Source organism: Conger conger, chromosome 8, assembly GCF_963514075.1.
Source record: "Conger conger chromosome 8, fConCon1.1, whole genome shotgun sequence".
In the NCBI taxonomy this organism is placed as follows: Eukaryota; Metazoa; Chordata; class Actinopteri; order Anguilliformes; family Congridae; genus Conger; species Conger conger.
Window position 1 is genome coordinate 5,875,903 of NC_083767.1, and position 24,830 is coordinate 5,900,732.

Here is a 24,830-nt window from a genome sequence, read left to right on the forward strand (position 1 = left end):
GCATAATTTGTTAATGAAAGAGCAATATTGGCAATAACAAATCCTATTAAAACTATCAGTTTTTTTCTCCCGATATCGTTCTTCATAATTGGTGAAAAATTATAGATTACGATTGTCTTTTTAAATGGATAATTATGCAATTGACTTGCGTATATGCACTTCATTATAATGCAAATAACACAAAGTGTCACTATATTTACACCGATTCATTTCATTCAACATACTCCATTAGACCGCAGTGCGTGTGCATAAAGAGACGCACTGAATTGTTGTCCCGGTCCCTAACCTTTTTATTAAAATTCTCTAAACAATCCAAGCGGAGAATATTTACAAAGTGTGTCTTGTTTCGACCTAATGATATGCATTACTTACTGAAATGTACGTGCGTGTTCCCCTGAATGTTAATGTATCGCCTTAGCCTTAGCTCTGCAGTATATTTCTTTGCCTTTCATATACAAACATCCTGGTGGCTGAGGTACATGATTGGGACCTGGAAGGTTGGTGGTTCAAGCCCCAGTGTGGCCACAATAAGATCTGCACAGCTGTTGGACCCTTGAGCAAGGCCCTTAATCCCAACATTGCACCAGGGGGGACTGTCCCCTGTTTAATGGCCATCGATGACATCAGTGTTTCTTTAGCTGCACTCTGTCTTGGGAGAGTAGTGCAGGTTAATTAACACAACACTTATGGGTTCTGATGGCCTTCAGCAGTGATGGGCTTTGGCCTGTGATTCGCTCTCTTGCACACCGTCTGTGGACAACTTCTGCTTTCTGTGTTCACACTTCATTTGGACTGTTTTTGACACAAACACCCGGCCACATGCAGGGGCAGTTACAGAACGGCGCGGGGGCAGTTACAGAACGCCGCGGGGGCAGTTACAGAACACTGCGGGGTCAGTTACAGAACGCCGCGGGGGCAGCAGCATTCTACCACAACTACCAGCCCTTTTCAGACTCCATACCCCAGCTCTTAATAAACGAGAATGAGGAACAGTTTATCGCATGTGAATTTCTGCTTATTTGTGAACTGCATGCTGCTCTAGTCTGCTTTCGGGAAGCTAATTTGAAAACCACTGAAACTCTGAAGCAGATGAAAGCATTACTCACCATGTGTGTGTTTTGTACTGATAGGTGTTTTTTTATGAATAATGTAAGCTAGTCATAATGCTATTGAGCTCAATTCGAATTGTGCACCCTGCTGAAAAAAACATCTCAAGCTAGTTTTTGAAATCAGTTGTTTTGGTTGACCAGTTCAGACCAGTTCCTAGCTCGACATGGCTTAGCTGGTTGGCCAGTTCAGACCAGCTCAAGGTATGTTTTGAAACAGTTGTTAAGCTGGTTGACCAGACACGTTACCAGCATTAGGTGTTTCACCAGCTCATACCCAGCGAGGTCACCTTATGACCAGCTCGAGCTGCTCAGTTTTCAAGCTGGCATAGGTGGATTTTACACCAGGGCACAATTCAACTAAACTTGGTCGCAGAACATACATAATTAGCCTTTGACTATTTATTAAACCGTACACGTTTTTTAACAAACGTGTTTAATGATGCGTAAAGTGATTTTACTACGAGGTGTCTGTAAATCTGTGATAATGAACAAAGTTCCCGCACAGAATTCAGTGGCGTTGCCTTTCCAGTCGAGTTCTCTACATTCTAACCCCTGCACATTTCATTCAGCAGCCCTGGAAACTCACTCCATTAAAACACTCAAATTACAAAACCACACCGATTTTCATACCTTTCAAAAGTTTGGCTACATTTCTCATGGTAATTTCTGTATGCTGATGAGACCTCCTTCACTTGAAGCGCATCAGAACTTTGAACACCCATTTTCTACAAAGCGATGTAGCAAAACAAGAGCAAAGATCTTTCTCTGCTGCACTTGTTTTTTTCACGGCAAACAAATTCACGCTGACTCAACACTTCTCATCATAGTAACCTTCCATTATTTCACCGGATGAGAAAATGCCACGCTGTAGCATGCCTGCAGTGTATGTAAATGCATGAACAACAACAAAAACAACAACAACCATGAAACAGACTTAAACCTGAGCGAGTTGCACTACCCATTATCCCGTGTGAATTCCATGTAGAAATGGTCACAATGAAACTGTTTGTCGTAACTGCAAGGCAGCCGTGTCATGGCCCGTGTTTGCAGACTCCGTCCGTCTGGGCACGCGCTCGCAGTGAAGTTACCTCGCTGCTGCACAATCCATTTCAAAGGGTTTCCAGCTCTCTGGAGAAGCTCCTGGGCTCTTCAATCTTTCATCGTCGGTCTCCGCGACAGCCTCACCCCAGGTGAGGCCCGCGGTCACGGGCAGAACAGCGTGAGGCAGCAGCGGAAGGAAACTCAGCCCGTGGAATCTTTATTTTATACCAGTGTTCCTCACTCCTGGTGCTGGAGAGCTGCAGGGTGTGCTGGGGTCCTCACTCCTGTTCCTGGAGATCTGCAGGGTGTGCTGGGGTTTTCACTCCTGGTCCTGGAGAGCCGCACGGTGTGCTGGGGTTTTCACTCCTGGTCCTGGAGAGCCGCAGGGTGTGCTGGGGTCCTCACTCCTGGTCCTGGAGAGCCGCAGGGTGTGCTGGGGTTCTCACTCCTGGTCCTGGAGAGCTACAGGGTGTGCTGGGGTCCTCACTCCTGGTCCTGGAGAGCCGCACGGTGTGCTGGGGTCCTCACTCCTGGTCCTGGAGAGCCGCAAAGGTGTGCTGGGGTCCTCACTCCTGGTCCTGGAGAGCCGCAAAGGTGTGCTGGGGTCCTCACTCCTGGTCCTGGAGAGCCGCAGGGTGTGCTGGGGTCCTCTCTCCTGGTCCTGGAGAGCCGCAGGGTGTGCTGGGGTCCTCACTCCTGGTCCTGGAGAGCCGCACGGTGTGCTGGGGTCCTCACTCCTGGTCCTGGAGAGCCACAGGGTGTGCTCTGGGGTCCTCACTCCTGGTCCTGGAGAGCCACAGGGTGTGCTGGCTAATGTTGTTACTCAGCACTTAATTGATCAATTAAAGTGGTTCATTACACAGTTAACTCACCAGTTATAGATCTGTGTGTGGCCGCGCCTCTGGGTACCGTATAGCCTGATGTACATGGACAGGACATTGTCCCTATTTGCAATGACGGTCGGTACATTCTCGGATGCATAAAGTAGGAAAAGGGAGGGTTAAGTGTATAGTGGAGTGAGTTTGCCCCTTTTGAGTAATATTTGAGTACATAGCCTATTTAATATGTGAATGAATGCACGACTTGGATGGACTGTGTGATGAATTCACTCAAAAACAAACTCAGAAAAAGGCTAAAGACTAAAAGCCAACCAAGAGAATTTTAATTTTACATTTGCAGGGTTAGTCAACATTATGTTTAAAAAGGAAGCCCAAATAAATTATTAGAAAAGAGATTTAAATTCAATAATATAAATCTGATCCGATCCATTCAGTAGAGCGATCGTAGCAACTGCCTACACATACAGTATTATGAACTCTTTTAGAGGAGGAGTAACACCCAGGAATAATGCTCAACGTGCAAATTGGAAAGAAAACATCTCCTTAAATTATGAACCTCTGAACTCTGACCTCAGCAAAGTAGCAACTGAACATTCAAAACAAACCAGGGGTGCAGGGGGTGAGAGTCTATCTTCCACAATAGGAACGAAATGCTGGAATATATTAGTAATACAAAACATACTTTTTTTTGTGCCAATCAAACATTTTAAAAAAGATAATGAAACAAATATAGATGTATATATATATATCCCTGACTGATGTGAAAGCAATGGGGTGATCCGTCTAAGACAGGGGTCACCGACCCTGCTCCTGGAGATCTACTGCCCCGTAGGTTTTCCCTCCCACTCTAATTTGGCACACCTGATTCCACTAATTATCAGCTGGGTGAGACACCCCGCTGGTGAATGAGGTGTGCTCTGTCAGGGTCGGAGTGAAAACCTACAGGACGGTCCATCTCCAGGACCGGGGCCAGGTGACCACCGGTCTAACAGGAAGCAGTATGCCACCAAACCTCAGGAAGTCACAGTATAAACATTTCACCTGACCCCCCCCAAACCCCACCCCCCAACCCCCCTGTCAATCTCCTGACACGTAGTGCATTCACTGTCTGTACTTTTTGTGTTTATTTTAAAGTTTAGTGTTTTTGGAGTGTCTTTATTTCCCCTTGGCGGTCCTGGGCTCGATTGTGCTCTTCCCGGAGGTCCGGCAGGAGGGGTCTGCCACGTAGTCCTTCTGGAAGCGGGAGTTTGGAGTCCTCTGCCTCTTCTTCTCCCCCTCGATCATGGGGGAGCGGAAGGCGTCCTGGAAACGCATGCTGGAGGCTGTGGACTGACATCACATTACGTGTTATTTGGCAGACGATAAAGCAAATTACAGACGATTGGACTACGCAGGGGCCAATCCCCCCCCAGGAGCAATGTGGGGTTCAGGGGATTGAACCACCAACCTTGCGGGTCCCAGTCATGTACCTGAGCCACTAGGCTACAGGCTGCCCCAAATTAAAACGGCCCTCCTCAGGTCCAAAATGATTGGATAACCCTCTAGAATAGTATGTGGCTCCTCCTTATGAAGACATTAACAGCTACATTATACAGATTTGAAATGACCCTGTACATTTTTCATCCAACACGGATATATTTTGGGAAACACAAGAAAAGATTAACGGATTTAGAAATTCCATGAGACCACAAGCCTCCCGGTTAAATATTGACATCATGAAGGTAAGTTGTGTTTTAAAACACAGTTCTTTTTCTGAGTCTGTTTAGCTCGTGTCCTAACATTTCAAACCTCCAGGAAACAAAGAGGCAGAAAAAAAACATAAAACTTTTCATTGTGTAATGTAAAGCACCACTTAACCATCTGTGCATGCATAGATGTGTTTCTGTCCTGTGTATAGTCCTCTGGTGTGTGCTGTCCATCTCTGCTGACGAGGTGTATCTTCAGTAAATAAAAATAAAATTACGTGGAATTAGAAATAGAGATTGAGCCTCATTATTTATTATTTATGAAGACCGGAAATTTGACTGGGAATTCCCAAGCGGAAATGCTCCAGTTTTGTGTAAGCTAATTTAAGTACATACTTCAGAGACTCACTTTTTATGCATAAACTGCTTGAGTGTCCGTTGCTACAGGATTAGGTAAGGCAGCAGTGTAGCACAATGACCAGGTAGGGCTTCAGTGAATAAGGCAGTAACAGTGGATTGTACATAAGAGTGTAAGCCCTGTAATTCCCTGTGGATAAGTCGGCAGCTAAATACCTAAAAACGTGAGGAATTTGTACATTTCGAGCAGTGATTTCTCAATGGAGTGAACCGCCTCGGAATGGGACAACGCCTTGCGCGCTAGTTGCTAATTAGCATTGCCATGACATCATCGATGACATCACATAAAACGGAATGCGCACAATAGAACCAAAACCAGCAACACAATTACTGCTTGTATAACGTGAGAAACAGGAAGTACATGGATTGCTGGGTTGCCATAGTGATTTCAATGTAAAAGGAGAGTGTCTGGGGGCAGAAAAAACCCTACCGAATATATTTCTACTCTTAACATCCTAATAAAGAGTAGAGTGAAATGCAGGAGAGGCAGATCACACTGTCGCTGGCTCAGTCCCCAGACAGAGGGGCTGTGGATAGGGCAGGAACTGCACTGGCGTACGAGCAGCCCAGGAGAGCGTGTCAGAACCGCGCCCAGCGATGCTGGACGCAGTGTGAGCGGGAGGTCACACTGTCCACAGTGTTCAGAACAAACGACTCGACAACACAGAAAACAACACGTGCCTCTATCGGGGATACAATCAAACGCTTACCCTGACCGTCGCCCAGGGGCAGGAGACAGAGCAAGCTTTGTACTAACAGACCCCCGGCTAGGAACTGCAGCTAGCCAACTTAGCTAAGCTTTGATTATAAAAGGACTGCATTTATATTGCGCTTTTATCCAAAGCGCTTTACGATTAATGCCTCTCATTCCTCGTTGGGGGCAACTGGGGGATAGGTGTGTTGCTCAGGGACACTTCGACACACCCAGGTCAGGGGATCGAACCGGCGACCCTGCCAACTTCCAGAAACCGCTTTTACCTCCTAATGTCGCCCCAAAAAGCATTCCTAACTGTGTGTCTGTGACATTCAGTCTCTAATCTGCATCTGTGTTTAGAGACTTTGAACATGCTGCCTTTCTTTTCTTTTCATCTTAGCCTTTGTTCCCACCATTTTGTTCCCTCTTCCGTCACCAGTACGAACAAGCATCATAGCTGGGACGAGGCTGCAAGGCCAATGGAACATCCACGACACCACCACCAAAATAAATGATAATAAAATATTGAATTACATTTTTTGAACAGAAATGACTGACTGTTTTTACAAGATACTTACGAGACGTCCTTTCACCTTCTTGGGCAGTTCTTCCTCCAGCGTGTACACGTCCTCTCTCTTAGCCAGGAGCTGGGAGCCGTCTTCAAACTCCACCTGAAAGAATAAACAGGAATATTACAACAGTGTGCAGGGAGCTGAACGTTGTGTTGAGGCTGGCAATAATCCACCGTTACTGTTTTCTCCAAATTAGCACTGTCGTCATGAATATCATTTTTGATTTTACTACCATACCAGTCGAAGGCTGTCGACAAAGCAACAATTTGATATTTTCTAAAGTGAGTTCTGCTGCAGTAAAAGCTTTTTCCCCCGTAAAAAAAAACTCAAATTAACTTTCACTAAAACTCCAGCCCAGTCAAGCAGCACAGGTTCACAGAGGCAGGAGTGCTTAGTACTGCCGTTCCATCAGGCACAGACCACGGAGTCAGTATCTTCATGAAAAGCGATCTTCGCTGGGTGCACCATGTGACGGCCCCTGCTGCCCGTTGCTACGGCGAGGGGTAGTGACCTCACTGTGAAACAGGGGCAGATGAATCTGAACCTGTTTAATTGTTTCGGTCAGACTGCATTCATCCCGAATGCGGCCGCGTGGGCTTCACTGCATCCGGGGGAGAGACCGAGCGAGAGACCGGGTAGCGCTTTCTCCTAATCTTGAAAGATGTTGAGAACTGAAAAGGACATCTCGTCTTCAAACCGAACCGCGCACTTTAATGCCAATATCTCCACAGGCGCACAGTTCAGCAAACTGACGGGCTGCACTTTGAATAAAATAATATCTGGAAATTTCAACGCGGCTTCAGACAGCAAAATGTGCCGACATGTTTATTTGCGCTTTTAAACGCACAAAGGAGCGCTCATAAAAGGCCTGGCGCCGGGAGGCAGTCTGCCGCCCGCTTCGCTCGATGTTCAGTGCTCTTCAGCATGCACATCCATTACAAAAGAGATGTGTGTGTGTGTGTGTGTGTTTTTATAAATCACACGCTACTTCAACCGCTCAAATGCCAATATAATGGGAAAAATATTCTATTTTAAATCTGCCGTTATCTTCAGAGGAAAAGTGGAGGGAAATGAGGACTTCAGAACTTCACAGTGAGACTGCAAGAGGCCCGTCTGGCAATATAACACTTTTTATACTGAGATCGCACACTGAGATTTAAAACCTCTCGCAATTGAGACGCGCAAGTTACACGCGCGCACACACACAGAGACACACATTACACGCACGCGCACACACACCCGCGCACACACACACACAGGAGACGTGGGGTAAAGTGAAAAATTGCACGCTGAAAGCAGCGCACTGTTTCTGCCTCCTCATTGTCATGCCACTCACACCAGCGAGCCCATTTCACACACCCGCGCAGTTCCGCGCCGTGCGAAAATGCCTTTTGGAGCTCGCCATTTCCCCCACTGCGATGTGGCCAGGCGTTAAACTCATAAAGGAGCGCTTCTGCATAAAACGCAGCCGTTCCCGCCTGCCCCAAAATGGACTCCATTTCCCTCCCTTTGGGGGGGCAGCGGGGGGGGGGGGGGGGTCCCACAAGTAATCTGCTACACTATTATCATCCAATTCACTAAGGTGCTCAACCGGGACCCAGAAGGTTGGTGGTTCCAGCCCCAGTGTAGCCACAATAAGATCAATGTTGCTGTTGGGCCCTTGAGCAAGGACCTTAACCCCCACATTGTTCCGGGGGGGATTGGCCCCGGCTTAGTCTAGTCAGCTGTATGTTGCCTTGGATAAAAAAAAAGTCAGTTAAATAGCTGTAGTGTAACATTTTGTCAGGTCCAGCCCACTCCTGAATCCACTCTGCCTTTCCACTCAACAACACCGCTCTCAACCACCACTCCAATCAGGACACACGTGTCCAACACAACATTCCACAGAGGGGCGGCCACATGACTCCTCCAGCCAATGAGGTCCCTGCCCTCCCGTGTAGCGCTCTTTTGCACTTGAGACACACAGACGATACGAAGGGCGAAGCTGACGACTCGTCAAATGAAACACAATGCTCAAGGTCAGTTCCAGCGACCTTTAACAGAGAAATGGGTGGTGACCCTGTATTCAGACCGTAAATATGTCTATTTAAACAGCCCCCGGTCAATGAAAAACCTTTTAACATTTAGCTGAAAATGTATTCCAGCTTAACCTCCTATAAGAAGCTGAGGAACGGGTGTTTGAGAGCTGTAAACCAAGACAAAGGAGGAAGAACAGCACTCAACCGGGCAGGTGCATGAGCAGGTGCATCCAAAAAGTAAATAAAGGATAAACAGAACTGAACTGCACAATGACTAACGCACAACTCTTACTCTGAACTATAGGGATACTGTGCAGAGGTGTGCTCAGACCTACAGAGCTATCATCCCCATTTTCTCACACTGCAAAAAAAAGTCTGTCTTAAGTGTTTTAGATTTGTAATGAGACTTAAAATATTTTTTTTTAGCTTGTTTTAAGTTACTTTCTGCTTGACAAGTGAGATTTTCTCACCCCATTGGCAAATCTTGAAATGAGTCAAACTATCACACCCCACTGGCAATACTTTTGCCTTATTTAGCAAAAAATGAGATGTTAAGTCCAAATATAAGACTAAAATACTTGTTGAGATTGAGGTATTTTTTTTTGTTTTGGCAGTGCAAATCTGAGACCGTTTCTCCCCACGATCAGAGACATCGGCGCTGGGCTGAAACGCACTGAAAGTCTGAATGTGAACGCGTGCACGCCGGCAGCCATTCTGCGCGGTGGCGGAGTATGCCAGGGTCAGGAAAGGACGAGGAATGTTCCGGCTCGTCGCGAGCAATGCGGCATAAATAGACGCACTTAAAATGCTGACAGCGGAACCCCCTTTTAAGGAGCTGGAAGGGAACCGGTCCGGACCCCCTCAGCCCACAGGGGAGGCCAGCGCAGAGGGGCCACCGATCATAGTTCATTACGCTGGCGTGCCGCCAACGCCAACGGGCACTTCAGTCATCCGCAGCCTCTCTCACGGCGTTCTCCAGAACACGCCGTACCTGGCACTCGCCCGCACCAACGAGTGGGCACCTCAACACTTTTCCCCACACTCATTCACGCGAACACACGCAGAGCTCCGTCAGGGGCATTCACACGGGAACATTACATAAATAAACCCCTCCCTCCGTACACCTTCAGCGGTATTCTAGGTACCTGTGAGAAGGGACAGCTAACGGCAGATTTGAGAGGGTTTGGAGACAGCGCTGGCTGCTGGTGAAAAGCTGTCTTGTTCATGAAATCCTTCCGTTTGTTTTAGAGGTCAGTCGGGTTGGCAGTATTTGATGGGCGTCGTGGTAACCGGATCCACGGTTTGAAGCTGTTATTGAGTTGAGTTTAACTGCCTTCAGGAGTTGTTGACTGAGACTTTGTTTTTGCCTCTTATCGCATTTTGCTTTGAAGGTCTTGACATCTTCTCTCCCCGATTCTCCGGTTTTTTTAAACACGGTTCCGGTTACACTGTGTACCGCGAGTGTGAGCGCAAGGAGGTAGGGGCGTAAGTATCGGGCCCAGAGAAAACAAAAAACATGCAGAAACGTCTAAAGAAGCACTTTGCGTATCAACAGTTCATTTGTATCACAGCATAAGCCTGTGTCAAGATATGAACGGGTATATTAATAACGCTGGTGCTTTTGAAACATAACAGAAGTTGGAACTTCTGCAATGCTACCTACACGATATTAACGGATGAAATATAATTTCTTTTATAAATGAACATGCACCTCTAAAATCAGCCCATTTCGGCATTGTTGTGACCATTCTTCTTCATTTGATTTCATGTGATATCACTTGACAGGAGGAATAAGATGAAGCCTATTCAATGGACTTCTGAAGCTGAAATGAAAGTGAAATTGTTCGGGGGATATACATTTTTTCTTAAGAATGGACTGCCGTTTGACATGGTCGATCAAATATTACTGTCCCTGGCCCGAGATTCTGTAATGGGGGGAAAAGCAGGCATTCCATGACGTGATGAGTATTGGATATGCAGTCAATGACTCTTCCAGAAGGAGGACAGTATCGATAAGTGTTGGTAGGGTCCAGGGTGCAGGCGCGACTTTTTGGAAAGAGAGCAGCACCCAGCAGGCTGAAAAGGCACACCACATGCTTGGACGATTCCACGGCCATTTTGAATGTTTGTCTCAACGTTTCTCTGAATTGCCCTTCCCACACCGGGGGAATAACATGCCGTTCCACAAAGCTCCCCTCTCAAAGCCACAGCGTCCATTAGCTTGTTTTCCTTGCGTTTTTCTCAAGAAAACTTTTGTCTGGTTCTGGTTGGACGTGGGTCAGGCGCAGTTCAGAGCCGTCATCCAGGAGACAGCACGACAGCGAGAACAAGTCTGGAGCCAGAACGTAACAGAACCCTTCTCCCCCTCCGTGGTTTGAGGGGAAAGAAATGACACTTTTTTGAACTTTAGTTTCCTTCACCGTTGTAATTCGTTGACGTCTGTTGGGTTCCCTGAGATTATTGTGTTTGGATGTTAAATGTTGACGTGACCTCAGTTACCAGCGGATGAAGAGGACAGCTCTACAGAAATAAACACAAAGATCCAGGACTTCCAACCGGGCAAGCAGGTCAGCACTCGGTGTGGTTTTAAGGAACCATTTATGAAATGTAAAATCTTCAATGACTAAACTCAAACTGATGCCATTCCTCATCCCCGTGTTTTCATGGATATTTTTAAGCACAAACAAGGCAGAATGAACCGAGGGATCTGTACCCTTCAGAGTTCAAACAACCCAATGTGAAGCCCAGTCACACAAAAAAAAAGAAAAGAAAATGGCCAAGTCATTCATATAAACATATTGTTCTGCTTGAGGATATCAGATACAGCACGGTACACTGAATCACATAAATAAGATGATCATGTTATGTTTTTATATTCTTATAATGTTAGGTCAACTGTCGTCCAAACCCAACAGAATTACATGCGTGTATTTGGCGTGCATTAATACCTGCCACAGTTGCTTCGATATCCTCTACATATGACATACACAGGATTCAATGTGATCACTGGTTGGGTTCATCTATGATTTATAAACATTTATTTTCTTATCTTTGCTTGGTCTTTTGTGTGTCCTAAGAGAGCGGTTGAGGATTTCTAATAATAGCCTCTGAATGAAGAAACAAGTGGCTTATTGGTTTTGAGTGAACAGCCCTTGTCATAAATACTGTCCACTTCTCCAGCACAGCACTGAAAATCAGAGCTGTCCTCTTTCCCTTAGTACCAGGCATCTCTACAGCACAGCACGCTATTCCTCAGAGACAGATACAGCTTTACAGGAGAAAAAACACGAATAACACAGACACACAGACACACATACACACACACACGCACGCACACACACACACACATACACACGTATATACACACATACACACATACACACGTATATATACACACACACACACATGCACACACACACACACACACATACACACACACACGCACGCACACACACACACGTATATACACACATATAATACATATACAAGAACACACACACAAAAGCTGTATGTTTATATGGGCGTATAATATTTTTGTTTGTAGTGCACAAACACCTTCATTTCAGCATATTCCTGGGTAGGGGCGCAGACACAAACACCTTTACAATGCTGATAGATGAATTCTAGAATCAGCTTTTTTAGCGATAGTCCTCAAAACCTCACCCCCGCCAGAACTGCTCTTAAAAACAGCCAGCCACACAACTATACACTGTGAAGAATCAGAATCAGAAGAGTGTGTGAATCTGAGGGAAACAGGAGAGTATTTGGGAGAGCGTGTCTGGCCCTTCCCTGCTCCCACACCGTGGGCTGGGAGTTTAATAATTTAACACAGGTGTTTTAATATTTGAAACTGTATTCCATCTCTCTCAGAAAAGTGCTGTGGTCTCCTGCCTTTTCCCCCCGTCTCTCAGTCCAGCTCACTAACTCCTCCATGGCCTGGTTGCCTGGGGGAGGGTTGTCAATTTCCCTTTTTGAGGAATTTTGAGGGAATATGCGGAATTTTGAGGAAATTTTTGAAATGTACACTGTTGACAATACTGTTGACTACTCAATTAATCATAAGCATGTCTTACCTATTTAAAAATATGCATACAGGGTTGAATTTCTCCCCACAGAATGTAACGGTGGCGGTGTCCCAGTCTGGGCCCTCATTGGCTCCACTGTGTAACATAAATAGCCGCCTCTGTCTCTATGTCAATGACGCCGTACCTACAAGCTACCAATCAGGGGAAACGTGTGTGCGTTCCCACAGCCACTCATTAGGCAGACGCCCGTCTGCTAAGCACAGCTAATTAGCTAACGTGAAGCAACCAGGGGGCATCCTCGCTGGTGACGTGAGCACTAACAGGCTAACAGCAGCGCTAGCCCCGAGACAAGTGTAGGTGCGAGGTCGCTAAACAGCGCTAACGCGGGCTAATTGTGAATACCGTCTCTTCACAAAACAAAGCCTACCTTCGAGTCTTTCACTGCGTACAGCAATTAACAGTGTTAATAAACCAGAAAATGAAGTCGCCCTGCTAAAGCCTGGAGCTTTTACGTTACGGTGCGTCGCATTTGTTACCCAGAGTGCCGTGCGTCGCACGTCCACGCGTGACGGGCGGACTCACCTGGTACATGTAGGAGGTGTTGGATCCCAGGTACTTGGCTTCGTAGAACAGGCCGTCGGGCCACTTGACCTGCACCACCTCTCCGACCTCCGGAGGGCCCAGACGGGCACAGTCTCTACTCTGGAACACAGACAGGGAAAGGTGCCGATTGGCCAGAGAACGAGATGTGCTGAATCTGATTGGCCAGAGAGCGAGAGGCGCTGAATCTGATTAGTCAGACTGTGAGAGGTACTGAATTTGATTGGCCAGAGAGCAAGAGATGCTGAATTTCATCAGCTGAAACAAGCTCCACCCAGGCTTGGGACCACAAGATTCTGCCCCTGTTTCAACCCTCTGCTGCCTGTCTATTGGCCCTTTATTTGTAAAAAAAAAAAAACTGTACACCAAGTTATCCCACAGAGCTGAACAGTTAGAAATGAGCAGGGCACAGTTCAGTCAGATTTCAGAAAAGATAAATACTTTCATCAACTGCTTTTTGAACATAATTTGTTGTTTCAGCCGTTCTGATCTTAATTCGAAAGAAGTCCGATAATCAGGAAGGGCACAGCAAGAGAAGGACCAAGAGAAGGTTCCGGAAGCTGTTGAATTCAGAGTGAGTATCCCGTCCCCCACACCCAAAAATCTAATCAGTGCCTGGAGCGAGGGACCACGCCCTCTGTCCTCTCTCGCCCCTCTGCAGTTTTTGGGAAACCAGTGATAAGTCACCTGGCGGCCAGGTGAAGGGCTAACCGCCAACTTCTCAAACAACTGTTCACGGTAAACACGGCGGTCCGCACAGAGAGGCTCGCTCTCGTCCAATCACACGCCCCTTCCACACCCCCTTCTGTTTCGCTGTGCAAATTATCAAAGATGATATACATATTCTCAAATTATCGGTGCTTTCATATTACTGTGTTATCATGCAGTAATTACATTACATTACATTACTGGCATTTGGCAGACGCTCTTATCTAGAGCGACCTACAGTTGATTAGACTACGCAGGAGACAATCCTCCCCTGGAGCAATGCAGGGTTAAGTGGCTGTGCGGATCTGTTTGTGGCTACACCAGGATTAGAACCACCGACCTTGCGGGTCCCAGTCATGTACCTTAACCACTACGCCACAGGCCACTTCATGCGTCCATGACATTCATATAAAACAGAATCTCACCTCAGCAGCTAGGAAACCTGATAAATCCTTAATCCCACTCCCATTTACCTCTGCAACGAAGCAGGGAGTATTTCAATGGAAGGAAAACATTCACTTTCAAACTCCACATTCTGTTTTACTTCCAGAGCAGAATTGGAGACACCTTTTAGAAACTCTACGTGAATTCTTCAATGATTGTAATTGCGGCTTAATTGCGCTAATGTTTTTGTTGGCTCCGAGCGTTCACAATTAAGATGATTCGATCGTCATTAGACAACACAGACTCTCGCCAATTATGCCCCATTTCTGAGGCATGACATGCCCTGTTCTGGGTCAAAACTGCAGCAGTCAAGAGGCTCCGTGTGTTAATCGCCACGTTCGTGGGATTTAGCAGCAGTGATGGTGATGGGCTTTCTAGAGAGACATTTTGGTCAAACAAAGTGTTCCAACACACTTCTGCCAGGAGTGAATCTCGCCTTGCATCCGATCGAGACTGCGCACATGCGTGTACGCGTGTCCATTGATCGAAACACTATAATAAGCGCATGCAATTATTCACCCAAGTTTTAAGCGTGTCGGGATCATTACAAATGAATCACTCCTGTTTCCGAGGGAGCATGTTGTGAAAGGCCACGAGTCACTGAAGGAAGAACGATGTTACAGCGCTCTTTCAACATCAGCGAGAATTAATAATGCATCTGAGCGTCTGAAAGTTAACGAGCAGAACAAACAGAAAGGCTAACATTTAACCAAGACTTCTTTCCTCCCTCAAATCTCATATCCGTCCAACACACAGCTTGAAGCACGCCAAACATTTGTTTAGTTGGGTTCCTCCAAACAACTAAGGTTGTGCTATGCAGCAAACTAGTTCAAATGAAATGGGTGACCAGTGAGAACAGAAAATGAAAAAAGCAAGCACACGCACGCACGCACGCACGCACGCACGCACGCACGCACGCACGCACGCACGCACGCACGCACGCACGCAATTCCCAAACCTGGTTCTTTCAACCTGCCATCTAATTCAATTGGCAAAAACATTGTGCTCTCCCTCTCCACCTCAGCTGGTGTGTGGGGAGCGTTTTCCCACAAAATGGCCGGCGTGCTTCACCCAGGCGGGTGCTACACAGCGGTGGTGGTTGAGGCGAGTTTCCCCCTCATCACTGTAAAGCGCTTTGAACGTCTAGAAAAGCTCTATATAAATGCAACGATCCATCCACTTTGTTTCCAGCGAGAGAACACGTGTACGTAAAGATTGCGGCTGCCGTATCCTTTTCCTTAAATAAACGGCAATCTCTGAGTTTAGCTCCCGTAATATCCACACAGAAAAATGAAAATGGTTGTGGGGGAGAGAGAGTAAATCCTCCTGCCGCTTCGATCGGGAGGGAGGAAGACGAGATTAAACAAACCACCTTCAGTGGTGCTTTAATGAGCGGCAGCGCTGGCCGTATTTCTGATTAAACATCGGCTGCCTCCCTGCACCAGGCCTTATCACTGCCGCTGCTGTGTCAGGCTGATAGGAGTCCACGCCACGGCGCCAGATAACAGAAATAATTAGTTAACATTCAGCTCTGAGCAGATGAAACTTTATTTCAAAAAAAAAGAAAAAAAAAAAAAAGAGGGGAAAGATAGACTCTCATTTCTGCCGGGTTAAATAAAATTCGAATAAATAAATATATCTCGTATCAAATTGTGGGGAAGTATACATGTGTGCATGTATGTGTGCGTCAGGAAGTACACAGGCCTGAAGAATTTGCCGGAGAGATAAGTACACAAAGCAATCTGGTTTTTTTTGCACCTTGCTGCTTCAAAGCAAATCTTCCCGGAACAGGGAAAGGGCGTGACTGCGAAGAGCTGGCTTGCGTGAGTTCCGAGGTCAGATTAGCCATTTCATGTCTCCACCATCCTTTAGACGGTTATTTATTTATTATTTACACACATTACCGTGCGTGGAGAACGTTCCGGGCGGGCCGGGAGGTTCCCGACCCCATCAGGAAGCTGACGAGATTCCGGAGGAGAACGAGTCGCTGTTGGGAGTCAGCAGCCTGTATAGGCTGCACAGAGCGGGGAGGTGGGGGGGGGGGTCCTGGCTCTTCGGGAGCGGCGAGTGATTGGTCAGTGTGCAGGGATCCTGCCAAGCCTCCCCCACCGCTCCAGAGACCGATACGCCCATGCGGAACCGCGCTGCTTAATCCGGCTCATAATGAACCGCCGCTGGGTTTAGTGGCGGTTTGAAGCGCGTAGGCCTACATACCTCTGATAATGTACCGTTGCAGGGAACATACAGATTTAAATGTATTATGAAAGAACGGTAGGCTAGTTACAGCCTGTCTATGGGCACAAGAGCCAGGGAGGACTCAAAGAAACAAACCAGATTAAACAATGACATAAGACTACTAGCCTACTATGACAACACGAAGAAGCTTTTGCCTATGCATAGGCCTACATCACGTACAAAATCGTCACACAAACAGCTCAATGCTAATGCAGAGGCAATAGCCTGTTTTACTATGAAATATTTTTCATAACTTCATGATCTCAGCCTACTCATTTTCTATGCCAAGTATGACATTGATTTTGTTTGAATTTAGAATATGCGCAATCTCGAATGCTCTTTGATTAGATTTGGGGGATTGCATCACCAAAGTGGTTTTATTCATTTATCTATTTATTTATTTATTGTCTTTGGTGGGATACACGCTGGTCAGACAGACGTGATGAAAGCCCTCAGAGTGTGTGGGTTTGTCTTGCCGATGTCTGTTAGAATAGCGCCGGTTGACGCGCCTTGCCCACGGGCGTACGCGCGGTCCGCTGGCGTGTTAAACTCCTCCCGGCGAGCTGTCAGCTGGAGCGGGATCGTCTGAGAATATTACTCCGCTTTTAGCCCCCGTCCCCGGCTCCCCACGGAGCGCTCCCTGGGAAAGATTCAGACGTTTCCGCTGCTTACTTTAAACACCCGAATGGATTACCTCCAGAACCGCGGCTTATCTCCCCCTGCACCTTCCCGCTGTCAGCGTTCCCCGGAATCTGGGACTGCTCCCCTCTACCTCCACATTCCAGGCAGGGAACTCGCAGGGAGAGATAACATTCCGTTCTGATCCCGTGCGGAATGATCTTCCGGTTTGTGTCAGATCGTAACAGCTGTTAATCGCTCAAAGACCACAGAGAATGCCCATTTCTTTTTTTTAATCTTTTTTTTGTTTGTTTTTTTTCTGTCTTATTGTTAATTTCCCCAAATCCGAAATCACGTTTTATTTAGGCTACATTAATACTGCAGAGAGGAAGGTGGAGTACTTTATGTTAAATTAAACATACAGGAAACATATCAACAGTAGCAGTGTGTGTGTGTGTATCGGGGCGGTCTGGCAGGAGGGAAGACTGCAGAGCCCGGAACATTCCTGAGTCTTCAGTGACATCACGCAGGACAGGTGCCAGGGGGAGTTATTTGGTTGGAGGGTGAGCAGTGGTGTTCTGCAGAGATTAAAGGCATTACGCCGTAAGTAGGGCCCTGTCTTTCACATTATCCAGGGGGTTAGGGACGGACAGGGAGTCTGCTAGGGAGAGTGAGTCTGAGTGAGGGAGTGATTGAAAGAGTGTGAGAGTGAGTGAGTGAGTGAGTGAGTGAGTGAGTGTGTGAGTGAGTGAGTGTGAGTGTGTGAGTGAGCAAGTGTGTGTGTGTGTGTGTGTGAGTGAGTGTGTGTGTGAGTGAGTGTGTGAGTGAGTGTGTGTGTGTGAGTGAGTGTGTGAGTGAGTGAGTGAGTGAGTGTGTGAGTGAGTGAGTGAGTGTGTGAGTGAGTGAGTGAGTGAGTGAGTGAGTGAGTGTGTGTGTGTGAGTGAGTGAGTGTGTGTGTGAGTGAGTGAGTGAGTGAGTGAGTGAGTGAGTGAGTGAGTGTGTGTGTGAGTGAGTGAGTGAGTGTGTGAGTGAGTGTGTGTGTGAGTGAGTGAGTAAGTGTGTGTGTGAGTGAGTGAGTGAGTGAGTGAGTGTGTGTGTGAGTGAGTAAGTGTGTGTGTGAGTGAGTGAGTGAGTGAGTGTGTGTGTGTGTGTGTGTGTGTGTGAGTGAGTGAGTGAGCAAGTGAGTGAGTGAGTTAGTCAGTGACTCAGAAAGAGAGTCAGTGAGTGATGGAGTTTTCTGCTGACCATGGGTGAAGGGCAATAAGGAGGCACATGATGGGGTGAGGGGGAGTTAAAGTAAAATTAATGCAGATCCCCACCTTCTGCAGACGCTGCGTTTTTCTTTTTTCTTTTTAAAAGGCTGGCAAGGAATAAAGGCAGAATAAATATTCATACATTTTATTTTTACTCTCTTTGGTTCGATCAGATGCATTAAAAAGGGGCGAGGCGGGAGGCTTCACGCTGAACTGAAGGCCCGTAGAGTCTGCCTTTAAAGCGGGTAAAGGACATCTGTGGCTACGTTACGGGGATCTGATCCCACTGAAATCTTCTCTGCGACGCTCAGTCCTGCTCAGAATCCGTTCTGTACTTAACAGCACGTCCCCCCTGCAGTCCCCGCTTTGATCAGCGTGGCAGGCTGAATGCTCTCTCTCCAGACGGAGAGGGTTTATATGAAGCAGCGCTCTTCCTAACGGGGTGTGGGGTGGCCACGTCTCGGTCAGGACACGGGGTAATTGTAGTCACGCCGGGGACACAAGAGCCTGCAGATCCCACACTGATCCGCCCGGAGACGCAGAGCGGGATTAGCGCCAGAACATCTCACTCAACGTTCCCCTGGAGTTCAGATCCTCAGATCTACAGCTTCACAGAGCACCACACGGAGCAAAGTGCGTGAACCCAGAAATATCTGAACAAGCACTGAAAAAACGGAAAAAAGACCAATCTCAACAAGTATTTTAGTCTTAAATTCAGACTTAAAACTTAAAACAAGCTAGTCTTTTTCTGCTTGAGGAAAACGATCTTCAGTCTTATCATGGTTGATTTATGTCGCTGTGGGTAAAATACCAGGAGTACACTCTTAAACTAGAGTCTACTTGGTGGAGTTTACCGCAGAAAAATACTCTGTACTGTACATCTGGGCCCAGGGTAAGGGAAGCGTGTGTTTCTCCCTGTGTCAGCAAACAGATGGCTGTTTCTGAAAAATAAATGGATTTAAAAAAAATAGAAAAAAGCACAAAGGATGAATTATAATGTGAACTGCTTGAATAAATATGAACTGAAAATACATAGCGCTACAGAAATAAGATAAAAACCCACCCTGGAGTAACAGGGTGCCCCCACCCCCGCCCCCAAGGCTGTGTGCATACGGAACGTGTTTGTCCTTGAAATTCTGGGAGATGCCGAACCGATCCCAAATATCACGGGAAGCGCAAAGCAGCAGCTTTCACAACTCAAACAGGCAGAGGATCAGGAACGTCCGGGCTGTCTGAACCGCCTGTCTGGAGTCTAGCTCTGTTTCCTCCCCGTTTTCCCCGCGCAGGAACGGGAACGTCGCAGTTTTCCGCTGTGGGCACACAGCAAAGCCACACGGATCAGGAAGAGGGAGGACGACGGTGCAGCTTCTGAGACAAAACAGCGGCGGGGAGAAAAAACCGCTTCCTGTGCCTACTCCGGCAGGAGACAGGACAGGCAGACCTTTTTTTTTCAAATGGGGGAATGTTCCAGAAGAGGTGCTTTAGCCGACACCTTTATCCAAAGGCACTTACGGTTGCTTAGTCTAAGCAGGGGCCAATCCCCCCTGGAGCAGTGTGGGGTTAAGGGCCCAACAGCTGCGCTGATCTTGCTGTGGGATGGGGGTGGGGGGGTTAGGGCTGGGAGCAGAAGTCAATCACAGAGACCCGACTGACCAAAGCCCGTGACTGAGAGATAGGCTTTTCACTTCAGGATTAACTACCAACTGCCAATGATCCTCACTGGCATGTAATTTAGGTTTCTGCTTTCTCTGTCTCAATCTTTCTCGCCTCTTTTGCTCTCTCACTCCACTCACTATCCAACTTTCTCTCTCCTGTTCCCTCTCTCTCTCGCAATCTCTCACTCTCTCCCTCTTAATTAAAAGTCATGGAACTTAAGATAATTCCACAGCAGAATTACAGTAACCTTCGTAACCTTTAACCCCTCCCGTTTAACGTACTTTTAACGGTATTCCTACAGAAATTATTTGAGAGAAACACAAGACAGAGGCTGATGTGTTCTTCATACCTGCCCACCAGAAGCACTTTCACATACACCTTTTATAAAAAATGACCTTGGTCTGAAAAATAACTAATGTATGTGTGACCTGTCCAAACTCCATACTGAGTGGACAAGAATGAACCAAACCAGCATAACAGACAGAAAATAGTTTATAATACAGAGAAAGTATTAGTGGAATAAGACAGACATTGCTCAGCTGCCATAATAATTTTTAGGACAGAGAATCCCTTACTGTACTTACTCCTCTGACAGTTATTTTAAAGTGACTAAAGTGATAATTCCTTAGACTCACTTTCAAACACAGGAGCCACCTGAACTTTCTCACCACCACAGTACCAGGAACTGCAGAATCGCCAGTGTAAACGGACAATGTTTGAGACTAAATAACCACGCTGACCTCGGCTGTATAATACTGCAGTCCTGCGTTCGTTTCTCGGTGGGAGAGACTCAGAGACGGCTGGAGAAGCCGAGAAGGGTTCAGAACCGGGGTTGAGCCTACCACGATGTCCTCGGGGAAGGTGTCGTTGCTGAAGGAGCCGTCGTCGAACATGACCTCGTAGAAGGTGTGGGACAGGACCTCCCGCACGCGTGAGCTGTAGTAGCGCAGGTTCCTGTGCTTGGCGATGACGGTCTGGCCCTCCTCGATGTCCTTCCTGCAGCCTGCGCTCTTCTGCGGAGGGGAGGAAACGTCGTCACGTGACATCCCCCCCCGGGTCAAACAACGCCGCTGTTTCACACTCAAATACCTTCCTGGGGTAACGGAACCTATGAAATACAGTGTCTGTCACTAGTTTAGCACAGACCTTTAACAGACTGGGTAGCTTGTGTTTCAGACCAGGGTCAAATAGGACATCATTGTTTTGGATTCTACACTTTATTGAGCTTGTCTGGTGTATTGGGACCTATGATAATACTCTCAAAAAGTGCAAATCCTGCCTTCTGGTCCTCTATGTTGGCTCACTTGCACCAGGCAAAATCAATCGAGCACAGAAGAGCAGGCCTATTTGAATCCAAAACCATAACATGTGACCCAGCTCCAGTGACATCGCCATCAGTATTTTGTTCCTGGATTTGCTAATTAGCACAATTCGTCAGCCAGGAGGTAGAACTATAATGAGTTAATTAGTGGAAGAAACGCCTGGCAGGACTTTCTGACCCCTGGACCTCCCACCTCCGACCCTAACAAGCAAAGACATTGCCAAAACTCCAGTAGTGTCATAACATCAGCAGACTGCTTTTGGAAAACTGACGGGAGCTATTTTTCTCTTGGAACTGTCAGCCAACAGCTTGCTATTTTGCCATATATTATATGAGGTCATTTCTAAAGACTGCAAGACTATCATTAAGGTTTGTGTCCTCAGGCTCAACTTAGTCTCCAGTAAACTATGGCATGACGTCAATCTTCAGACTGCTACCTTTGTTGCTGTCCCTAATTGCTTAATGCCAAAATGTAATCTTAATAGAAACATAATTCATGGCAATTTATTTGATTATGTAACTGCTGTTGTTCTTCAGGACAAAAAGAAAGGACAGGGCAGTTTAACTTCCAGCCCAAAGGAAGAAAAGAAAAAAATAATGATTTTTCCTTGAAACTTATACTTTGCTTGACACGTCCATTTCTTTCAGTTTTTCTTAAGGGAATAAAAAAAAAAACGAAAGAAAAATGTCTAACCCAGGGACATGAACTGGCTCCATTCTGGAACGTTCTTTTGAAAGTCAACAGCAGTTTAACTGTCAAAACTGACATTCCGCGGGCGCGGCACTTCAGGGCCTCCACTTACGGCGGTCGAGCTCCGCAATTGGTGCCTGTGGCAGGTGACGAACACCACGTACGGCCAATCGTCGGGCTCCATGGTGACGCCCGCCGCGTGCGCACACGTGACGTGGAAGGACGTGGGGCAGCGACCGCAGGAGCACTGGATGCACGCCCCCGACACCTTCTTCATCCTCTTACGACAGTAGACACATTTCTGAGAACCAGAAAAAAAAAAAAAAAAAACATTCAAATCAAATCCTGCCTCGATTATAAACCTTACTCAATGCCATCTCCCGCAAATTGGATTAGATTACTACTGTAGTTGGGTTGAGGAAAAAGAGGAAATGCCATTAGGAGATTTTTGCTGTTCATTATCTTTTTGTGTGGAAACAGCTTGATTATGACTAATTCACAGTACCGCTGCTCAAATTAATTTCTTCTCTGGGGAAGCGCAGTATTTACAGCAACCGGAACTTTAGCGTTAAAACAAACGATACTCTCTCCATTACATTGCACTTACTCCCCCAGCTAAGCCCCACAGACACGCTAGGTAATTGCCTGGTGCGCTAAAGTGCTAATAAATTTGGTTAAGCTATGGGGGTACTCTGACTGCTGTGTGAGGAGGATAAATACGGTTCAGTGCCGCTGTCTGTCACTAGTTTAGCACAATCTTTCACAGATTAGCCAGCTGTGCTTCAGACCGGAGTCAAATACATCATTATTTTGGATTCAACACTTGTCTGGTGTACTGGAACCTTTGAAATACTCCCAAAAACTGCAAACTCCACCTTCTGGTCCTCTTGGTTGGCTCAACCGCACCAGGCAAACTCAATCGAGCAGAGAAAAGTATTTGCATCCAAAACAATTATGTATTTGTCCCAGGTCTGCGGTTTTTCTAGCACATTCTGTGAAACAGTCCAACATGCAGCCTCGCAGCAACACAGAGCAGGGCTATTCCCGAAGAGCCAAATTACTTTCCTTTTAAAGCACTTTTTACGACACTGCTAGTTTTTATTGGCGGCTCCTTGGTGCGCTGTATAATTGTCAAACAGAGTTTACTGGTGGTGGGATAGTGAGATTTCATCAACCCACAAAAGCATACATATGCAGCATCGCAGAGCCCCAAACGCTGTAACAGCAGACACAGCGATACCAGTGCTTTTAAATCCTCCGGTTTCCTCAATGAAAGTCGAGCAACGTCTCCCATTTCCTTCCTAACCACCTCCGAACGCTGCTGCTTACGGGAGCAAAGCAGTCCTGTGGGCCGCAGCCCACGGTTAAAACGTGTCACTTCCTGTGCGCGAACGCCTCCGTATTCGATGGGGAGCACGGCTAGAGAGAGCAAAGGCTCATGGGAAGCCCACATCACATTTACCGTGTTGGACCGGCGGATTGAGGAAGGGAAGATCCCCCTACAGTGTCTGAGCCAGCCCCAAGTCATCGCTGTCTTTAACTACGATGGCGTGTCCGTGCTGGACGGGGAAGGAGGGGTTCCTGTATGTGATGAGACTACGGCGCGTGGAGCGCTTTCTCAGGGGCGTGTGGAGCGCTTTCTCAGGGGCGTGTGGAGCGCTTTCTCAGGGGCGTGTGGAGCTCTTTCACCGGGGCAGGGGGGCTTGCTCGCCCCCTCCGCGCTCCGGCACCAGATCCCATTATTTGTCTGCCAGGCGCTCACAGAGTGAAACTAATCTCGGCCTCTTTCCAGAGTGCCACTCCACTTAATATCACAGCCACGAACCCTGATATCATCACAAGAGGCTCCAATTTTACACCCAAGACACCGGGCCGCGGAAAATCACACACAAGTCACTTAGGTTACTGAGAAGTGCCAGTCTGGGGCTACCGGAGCACTTCGGCCAAAAGCACAGCATGTTTCTGGGGAAAAAGAATAATAAAGGTCTATAGTACTGTACAAAGTCTTATGCACATATAAATCATAGAACACAAAGATGCTTCGAAATAATGAAATGATTATCTCATTATTCTTTAATTTGTGGAAGAACCTATGCACTTGTAAGTCGCTTTGGATTAAAAGCGTCTGCCAAATGACTAAAATGTGAATGTAAATGTAAATGAAGAGTTTCTAAATACCGAAAACTTTTATATAAAGAGCAGTAAACAGTTAAAACTAAATCAAATCAATATTTGTTGTGACCACCTTTTGCCTTTAAAACTGCATCAATTCTGCATCAAAATCAGCTTGTAGGCTGTACTAAACATACTGAAGAACTTGCTACGTGCAGTTCTTCTGCAGTCTCGATTGCTTCTGGCGCCCAGACAGCCTCCATCTAGTTTTTATCTGAAAAGTGGTGTAATATGTTACTTTATTTTACACAATACAAAATGTTCTCTGTAACAATTCAAAGACTTTTGGACTGTACTGTATACATAACAAACAATCCTGTAGTGGGCTACAGGCAGCAAAGGGTTAACACAGGTCTCCATCAGGCTAACAGTGGACTAACAGGATTACCCAGGGAGACCGTTATAAGTTTGAACCACATATTCAGTTCTTCAGCACAGTGATTAAGCAGCCCTGAAATCAATACATAACAGTACAGCAAACAGTGGCCAGTTTTATCACATTTACCACCTGCTACCAGTTTTCAGATAATACCATTAAGGCTGTGGTATTCATGCCAGTTAAGTGAAATGATTTTATTTCTCCAGCTATTGCGAATGTAAGTCAATAACTGTGTTGAAGGACAGGAGCGCTTCTTGGCATTGTTTCAAACAAAGCTTTTCAGTGAGGCAGACAATCCAATACATAATACATGATAAAGAACAAACTCTATACTTTACAAGTCCATTTTATTT

General features: G+C 46.6%; 1 protein-coding gene across 1 annotated transcript in view; it reads right to left on the reverse strand.

The window, feature by feature from the left end:
• Positions 1-4,077: 4,077 nt before the first annotated feature.
• kdm4c (lysine (K)-specific demethylase 4C) overlaps positions 4,078-24,830 on the reverse strand; it is a 145,366-nt gene continuing 124,613 nt past the window's right edge. Inside the window, exons 18-22 of the mRNA XM_061252461.1 lie at positions 22,039-22,227; positions 20,757-20,927; positions 12,983-13,102; positions 6,364-6,456; positions 4,078-4,318 (exon numbers count right to left, since the gene is read on the reverse strand). Coding sequence (XP_061108445.1) covers positions 4,145-4,318; positions 6,364-6,456; positions 12,983-13,102; positions 20,757-20,927; positions 22,039-22,227 — 747 coding nt within the window. The 3' untranslated portion in view covers positions 4,078-4,144. The remainder of the gene's footprint in view (positions 4,319-6,363; positions 6,457-12,982; positions 13,103-20,756; positions 20,928-22,038; positions 22,228-24,830) is intronic.